At 39.7% G+C, this 8,784-nt stretch overlaps 1 protein-coding gene across 1 annotated transcript in view; it reads right to left on the reverse strand.

Annotated features, from left to right (window-relative positions):
* The window catches only part of FCF1 (FCF1 rRNA-processing protein), a 24,176-nt gene extending 18,642 nt beyond the window's left edge, over positions 1–5,534 (reverse strand). The window contains exons 1-5 of the mRNA XM_006865606.1: positions 5,503–5,534; positions 4,424–4,491; positions 3,857–3,928; positions 2,759–2,907; positions 805–877 (exon numbers count right to left, since the gene is read on the reverse strand). Of these exons, the coding sequence (XP_006865668.1) occupies positions 805–877; positions 2,759–2,907; positions 3,857–3,928; positions 4,424–4,491; positions 5,503–5,505 (365 nt within the window). The 5' untranslated portion in view covers positions 5,506–5,534. The remainder of the gene's footprint in view (positions 1–804; positions 878–2,758; positions 2,908–3,856; positions 3,929–4,423; positions 4,492–5,502) is intronic.
* Positions 5,535–8,784: the final 3,250 nt, after the last annotated feature.

The raw sequence follows: 8,784 nt of genomic DNA on the forward strand, positions 1-8,784 counted from the left end.
TAGAAAGCCTCATCTTTCTCCCGCGGAGCGGCTGGTAGTTTCGAACCGCTGACCTTAAGGTTCGCAGCCCGATTCGTAACCACTATGCTACCAGTGAGTTATATAGATCTTTCAAATATGGACATGTTATATATACAAAATCCCCCAAGATAAGCCACTTATTAACATTACCATTAACCTCAACAGAAAGATCATTAAGTATTGGGAATGTGGTAAATTCATGGTAACATATACACACTTTCCAAAATTATGATTTTTGTTGGAAAACTTAAATTTTATTGCTGGCAACAAACTAAGCCATTTTCCCTGAATTGACAGGTTCACTTGGTTAATTTCTGAGAACATATCTGCCAAATACCAAAGTCTGAATGAACGGGTTTGTCAGTTCTTTCATATAAAAATGGTATTTCATTTAACACAGCAGCTCATTCAGCTTGTAACTGACACAGCACACAAATGCTTCTTCTTGAGATGACCATCCTCCTTGGTACAAGCAGAAACACCTTATGTGGGCTTCACATTTCATCACAGAGGACTCAAGGGTCAAGGTGTAATAAAGTTGACACATTTTACAGCTTCATCACAGACATTCTTATGTGAAAATGGCATTAAAAAAAAAAAACTGTCAGAGGGAGGTAATGAAGCACTTTAAATATTGACCTTCTTTATCATAACTAGTTAACTAGTTTTATGTGGCTTTTAATTTAAACTAGACAAGAAAACTTGGACAGCAAGTGGATGCAGGAGAGTAGAAAGAAACTTCAAAATACCAATCGGAACAAATTCAGAATTGTTCCTTCCTACCTTAGAGCCACTCGATACTTCTGCCCCAACTTCTCAATTTCAGCCAGTACACAGTCAGTTATACAAGGGACACCTGCCAAAAAATACAGATTAGTAACAGAACTTGTGAAGAATCTGCTTTATTCTGAGTTATATTCTGTTTGGAAGCTTTAAAAGACCCAAGAGACTTCTGGAATGATAGTAAAATAAGCACACAGAAATGCACTGAGACAATAAGAACCAGAAGAGAAGAAAATCTTACTTATCAAGGCACTGGAGAACATTCCCAACCCCACACCAGATTCCCAAAACTATCCGTCATAAACAATAACATTCACAGAGCAAACGTGCATCTATCTCTGCTAATCTTGAGCAGAGTGTAAACGTAAAGACCTAAGTGAGACAGTTCAGAAGGTCCCTTCTAACAACCAACCCTTAACTTAATTTGGAGGATGATGGAGTGTGGATAGAGGAAACATTCCACTTTTGAGTGTTTACTTTCATATTGTCTGCTTTGAAGTCAAGAAACCCATGAAGGAGCCTGGCGTGCACAGAGAGAGAAGAGAAACGGGGCAGAGCGGGGTTCCTAGGAATTGAAGACAACTGCCTCTGTATGAAATCCATGAAGAAGCCTGGCATGCACAGAGAGAGAAGAGAAACGGGTAGAGCGGGGCTCCTAGGGATTGAAGACAATTGCCTCTGTCTGACCATAAACCTGACGGAGGGGTGGGGACTTCTCAGATACTTTAGAAAACTACTTGGTCATATTCCAATTTAGATCCCAGACTGAGCACAAATTATAAATCACCAGGATCTGATATTCCTACTCATGTTCTAAACTTGCGCCCAGGTAAACAGAAAAGACCAAATCACGCATTCTACTTATGTAGACCCTGATAGATGTGTCTCTTCCAAAGATTAAAATGTGAACCAAAACCAAACCAAACCAAACCAACAAACAAAAAAAACACACAAAAAACAGGCATACTATCCTCCTAACCTAATTTTTTTTTTTTAAGTAATTAAAAAAAAAGTTAACGCATTACATGTAAGGCCAATATGAAAAAAATAACGGTCCCCTGACTATTCCACCCCATCATTCCTGATGCTAAGAAATGACTATTTCACGTCATTAGCTGTTCACACATTTTGGGCTCCCTTCACATCTTGATACATATCCCTTATCCTCATCTTTCCAGTTTTAGTAAATTAATAAATATTTACATTGTTATCATTCAGCACATGCTATTCACTTTATAATATTCTTTAAATACTGAGGGAGGTATAAGTGTTCCCCTTTTACTTCAATAATTTGTTCTTTATGACAGTATAATTCAAATTTTTATTTGTAACTTTAACCAGATGACTATAAATCCACCACAAAATGTAGCAGATCTATTAGAAAGTTATTCTCTTATATATGATCTAAAATTTCTTTTTCCTACCTTTGGTATGAGAGAACATATTTGGAGGCTAAAGTACACACATGAGGAAAGTCTATGAACGACAAAATGCATACCTAGGTGTAAATAAACGACCTGAGGTCCTTTGGGGTATCAATAAACACCAAACTGAATACACAGGATTTTACTGATCATCATTTAAGATCATACTGATCTTAAATAATAAACTCTTTTATTTAGCTTTCCTACACTGGAGTGGAGTAAAGAATGTTTCCTCTTTCAATTTAACAAAACCAGCCTATGGAAAAAGATAATAAACAATCATTTATTCAGAATTTAAAACACAGAATTCTAACATAGAAAATTCCCCTCCCATGTTCAAAACTAATGCCCATAAGCAGGGGAAAGTACTCAGGTGTTTTCTGAATTGTGGAAGCTTAATTATTCAGTCAAATTTGCAACATATTTCAATTCTTTGAAAATGGTCATTGCTATGGTGAACAAATGAAATGGTCAGCAATGCAATGAACACAATCAACCATTCTGTACAAATGTGAAAACATGACACTCACACTTGGCATACAGACAGTCCATCATCGATTGTACAAGGTCCAGTTTGGCTTTAATGGAGAAGTTGATAAAGTTGGTATCAACCAGAATGTGGTAAGGTGGGCCCAGCTGTGTGTTATATTGGAAGAACAAACAGGAAGGGTGTTGGGGGCTGAAGGAAAAAGAAAACAAGGACACAAAGTAATGTTGATACTTTGGTGTCAACGATAAATCCATCTCTACTTAGGAGTGTGCTATAGATTAAGCTCCCCTTTCTTGGAACTATATCCCAAAAAGGAAAGTGAGAAGGAAAGGGAGAGAATATCTCAACCTCAGGTCCACTACTAGGCTCCACCGAAACTTTAGAGTAGGACTTGGTTCTTACAAAAAAGCCCAAGAGGCCAGTAGTTCCAAATGCTAGTCCATGGCCCAGTGTCCACCTATGATAATATATTAATCTGTAAATCCAGGGCAAAATGAGAAATATAAGGAAATTGTCTACATAAAATTTTCATTTAAAAGGAATAACTTTTACTCTGAAAACATGGCCTCATCTTTTGGGTGATACCCACTAACCCACTATCTTTGAGTTGATTCGGACTGACAGAGACTCTACAGCAGAGTAGAAATGCTTGTAATGATTGCTGAGACTACAAACTTTTCTGAGAGCAGCCAGTTCAATCTTTCTTCTATGGAGTGGCTGGGGGGTTTGAAAGCTGACTTTTAAGTTAACAGCTCAGTACTTAACCCGGGCTCCTTTTTCAGGGTGAGCATTCTTTTCATAAAATGTTGATGTATTAAACGATGACAATTATGTCTTTTCAAAAATTCTTGGCAGTGGAAAAACTACAACAACAAAACTCAAATTAAAAATCCTAGGTTGTATGTAACCTCAGGATTTTAGAAGAAATTTTACTGCTTCTTAAAATACAAAAAACTTTAAAATTACTGAAATTTGTATATGCTCATTGATACCACTTTGATTTGTATAATTGTGCCCGTCTTACCCACAAGTGATTAATCAAATCAGCTCACAGAAAGACTTGGCTTTTAAAAGGTGTAAAGTCTTAGGAAGGCTCTTCCAGTTTGAAAATACAATCTGAAAATTCTGGATTACTCACACTTCTCTTTCCTTGAGTGCGCTGGGATCTGTCTTTTCTTTCTTTTTAGGTTTTAACCTATCTTTTTCTTTACTAGGAAGAAAATGTAAATTAAATGAAATGGAGAAGAAAATAAAAACAAAAAACAAAGTAGTTATAATCTCATCTACAAGTCAAGCTTCTATCTGTGTATAGAAGAAATGCTACCGTGTGACTTCCTTATATTACTATCAGCATACATTCTCTAGGCACAAATAACTCAAGTGATAGTGAGCTTGAACATATAATCAGAAAAACAACGAAAATTTAAAATCTCTGTAAATGGGCAAATAAATGTTGGTTATATTATCATTTCTTTCTAAGACAGATGTCACTAAATCAAAGATCACAGTCTACTTCCAAGCAGTGTGCAAATAAACTGACCTATTTCTCACTTCCCCAGTGTAACCATTCAGCAGCTAACTGACTGCTGTATATTTAACTACCCACGATATTAAGAGTCAAAAACAAAACAAGAATTTTTACTACATAGCCCCTTTGACTTCTCTTTGATCAGTATTATGAACCCAACAGATTCCAAATACTCACAGCCGCTGATCTCTGAGACTAAGCATTCGCTTCATGGTCGCATATTTCCTTGTTTTCTTTTGCTTCCCCTTGAATTAGAAAGCATAGCATTAAAAGGGTTGGGAATAAATGGAATTTTCTTGAATCCCTTCTTTTTCCTTGCCCATTTGTCCTTCAAATATGCAGTCCCTCTTGCCCTCACTGCCTGTTGTTGTTATGTGCAGTGGAGTGGAATCGGATCCGACTCATATCGACACTGTGCAGGGTTTCTGAGGCTGTAAATCTTTACGAGAGCAGAAAGCCTTCTCTTTCTCCTGCGGAACAGCTGGTAGTTTCGAACTGCTAACCATGAGATTAGCAGCCCGATTTGTAACCACTGTTGTTGTTGTTGTTATGTCCGGTGGAGTCGGTTTCGACTCATAGGGACCCTGTACAAGGTTTCCGAGGCTTTAAATCTTTACGGGAGCAGAAAGCCTCATCTTTCTCCCGCGGAACAGCTGGTAGTTTCCTGCTAACCCTGAGGTTAGCATCCTGATTCGTAACCACTACGCTACCAGAGCTCCTTCGTAACCACTGTTGTTGTTGTTACGTGCCATCAAGTCGGCACTGACTCATAGCGACCTTATGCACAGCAGAAGGAAACACTGGCCGATCCTGAGCCAACCTCACTACTATTGCCACGCTTCAGTCCATCGATGTTGCCACTTGGCCAATCCATCTCGCTGGGGGTCTTCCTCTTTTTCTCTGACCCTCCACCTTACCAAACATGATATCCCTCTCCAGAGACTGCTCCCTCCTGACAATATGTCCAAAGTATGAGAGACAAAGTTTGGCCATCTTGGCTTCTAAGGAGCACTCTGGCTGCACTTCTACCAAAACAGATCTTTTGGTAATTTAAGCAGCCACGGTTACTTCGTAACCACTAGAGCATCTTAAACTACGATCAGAATGCCAATATGCAAGTGGAAGGTGGAACAAATTTCGCCAGATAATCTCTGTCCCAAAAGTAGTGCATTGTTGTTGCTAAGTGCCGTCGAGTAAGTCCTGACCCATAGCGACCTATAGGGTTTACAATCTCCCATTTGGGACCCTTCTCTCACCATGTTCACGCCACACTCCTGCTCTTTCTTCCGCAATCAATTCTGGCGCGACCCTTTTACGTCACCTCATGTTACTTCCGGTAAAGGACAGCCCGGAAGCGGAAGCCACTTCAGGAAACGGAAAAACCTCGAACCGGCTCCTGACGGGTGCTGAGAACGAAATATACCTGGGTGTATCCGAGGGAGGGTTGAGGGTCGGTGTTTTGATCGGTGCTGCTGCCGCCGAGCTGAGACTTCGCCGCCCTGCAGCCCTTAGGTCTGGTAATGTTTCTCTTCTTACTCCCTCCAAGGCAGGGCCCGGAAGAACTGTACCTAAGTTCCAGAGAGACGACTAGGGTCGTGGGTTCGAAATCCTGGGTTGCCCAGTTGTTCTGGGAAACACATTTTTTTTCATCCAGCAGCGGTGGGGCGTCAAACCTTGAGGTTCCAGTTTCTACTTGTTTGTCCTAGCCGGGATGGCGCTTCGTGCAGCTAGGCAGAGGATTCTTCCCGAGTAAATACTCTTAAGGTGACGGGAGGGATCAAGCAGCGCTTGAGGACCTTTTGTAGACTTGTTAAGTGCCGTCGAGTCAGTTCCGACTCATAGCGACTCTGGCTAGGGTTTCCAAGCATCAGCTGGTGGCTTTGAACAGCCGAACTTGTGGTTCGCAGTCTAGTATTGATCCTGCAGCGCCACACCAGGAATCCATTGCTAGAAAATTCGGATCATACGCGTTCAGATATTACTAGTTACCTAGCCAGGAAAATGGCACTAATAGTGAAGCTTTGGTGTGTCTTCCTTAAAGGAAAAAAGGAGAATATGATGCACTTCGATGGCACTTAGCCATTTGCGGATCACTTACCCTTGACAGTTTGTGGATAGTCAGGGAGGACTCTAAAAAATGGGCACACACAAAATTATCGTATAGTTTTAATTGTCGTGGGTTCAGGACCCCTAGGTGTCTTTGAACCTGAGGTTAAGAACCCTATCCTGGATACATTACTTGACACTGTGTTTTCACTTTTGACCTTCACAATAAACTCAGTGAGCTAAGTACTCTCATTTTACATAAGCAGAAGCTGAGACTCAGACATTTTTCAGGAGCCTGTAATCTGTTTGATTCCAAAGCCTGATTTTTTTTTTTTTTTAATGCGCTGTCGCCGTCTTTAGAATTCAAGTAGCTATCAGGTTTTTTAAACGGTGACCATTGCCTAACTCTTACCATTAAACAGGATCGTGATCAGCATGAACTTTGGAGCCAGACTTATTAGGTGCTGTTTGACTCATGGCAACTTCATGTGTTCAGAGTACAACTGCTCCATAGTGGTTTAATAACTGTGACCTTTCGAAGACAGATTTTCAGGCCTGTCTTCCAATATGCTTTATGGTTGAAATGCATTCATGCATTTAAATAACTTTGTAGATCCCACACCTAACTCTTCTAGGCTTTGAACTTTTACTGTTGAAATAGCGTTCTTAACAGAGCATCTGCAGATACTGTATGTGGCTCCTGCCATGTTTGATGTCACGTGAAGCTCCTAATCTTTTCAGAACAGCTCTTCCTGCCAGGCCAAACTGTAGAGTTGACAGATTTTTTCAATAGGCATTACACCGTCTTGCTTCTTAATGACTAGGCAATAGGTTTTAAAAATAAACATACGTGTTTTTTCCTCTTTAAACATTTTATGTCTAGGTATATGATTAGGTAGTGATTTTTGTATTTAAATTCAGGAACTCCTTGTAAAGTGTGCCTTGAATTTTGGAACCCATGAATAATAAATTAAAAAAAAAGGCAAAACCCCCAGCTGTTTGAAATTCCTATTCTGAGAATATTCAGATGTCCTTGATTGTTAATATTGGCTAGTTAAAATAGGGTAGGAACACAATGGAAGAGGAGAGCATATCTAGAAAAATATGTTTTTGTTGTGTTATAATTTTATTGCAATCAGAAATTCTTATAGCCTAGGAGACCTGAAGACACAATGGGTTAAGCATTGGGCTGTTAACCAAAATGTTGGGAGTTTAAACTCATCAATTGCTTCATGGATGAAAGATGAGGCAGTCTGCTTTAAAGATTTACAGCCTTGGAAACACTATGGAACAGTTCTCTGCCCTGTCGGGTCTCTGAGTTGGAAGGGCTTCCGTGATAATGCACTCAGATAAAGTACTCAGATACTCCAGCATGTTTTGATGCGAGTGAGCAAGAAAGAGGTGGTTTTGTTTTGTATTGAGTGGGAGCAGAGTAATTGTTTTGGTGTGGTGCTGTAGGATAATCACTAGACCACAAGGTTTCTGCTTCTCAGAAACCCTATAGAAGGTTACTACTATGAGTTGGAACTGACTTGATGGCACTTAACAACAATGATATACTTGTAAGAAAAAGAAATGATTTTAGACCTCAGCAGTCAAGAGGGTTGCTTTGTATTTTTTGGAGTTTTGAAGAGAATTGCTAAAGCCATTTGACCACAGTTTGAACACATAATTAGACTTGGACTTCATTCTGTTCAATAACAGGTTTAGCTTATTAATTTGAGTTGATAACACATTTCTTTATAAAATTTCTAGGCATAATGAATGATTCCTCAGAAAATATCTTAAACCTGTATTTCATTATTAGAAAGTTATAGGTAAAGTCGTTTTTATGGCTACCAAGGAAAACAAATAATTCAGCCACTTTTTCTCCATTTTTAAGGTACAGTTGCTACTTTGATTTGTATGACCCATAGGATATAACTTTTACATTCTTACGGATGTTGTTGTGTGCTGTTGAGTCAGTTCTGCTTATGGTGACCTTAGGAAAGAGAACTGCTTACCGTCTTTGTGGGAGCAGATCTCTAGGTGTCTCCTGTGGAGCCACTGCTGAGTTCACAGTGTCGACAGTTAGTAGCTGAGCACCTAACTATGGTATCACCAGGGTTCCTTCATCAAGTATCGGTTGCTTCTATAAAATAAAGTGAATTATTTTTCAATTAACTTGACTGCTTATTAAAGGTAGTATGCTCTGCTCATATCACCTCAGAGGCAGAGTGCTGCATGTTCATCCACTCAAAGCTTTTAGTGAGGGCCCACCCTGCCCTCGTTACTTATAAAGAGCTCAGTCTTCTACTGGAAAAAGACTTATGATCAGATCGATTATGGCAGGTGTGTTGGAGTCCTGTGTGGTGCTATAGGATCAGTACTGAGCTGCTAACCACAAAGTTGGCAATTCAAACCCACCAGCTGCTCCTCAGAAGCCCTATACGAGGTCAACCCTATACATGAATTGACTCGATGGCACTTAACAACAACAGCAATGCTTGGAC

The sequence above is a fragment of the Chrysochloris asiatica genome, unplaced genomic scaffold (genome assembly GCF_000296735.1).
Source record: "Chrysochloris asiatica unplaced genomic scaffold, ChrAsi1.0 scaffold00079, whole genome shotgun sequence".
Lineage (NCBI taxonomy): Eukaryota > Metazoa > Chordata > Mammalia > Afrosoricida > Chrysochloridae > Chrysochloris > Chrysochloris asiatica.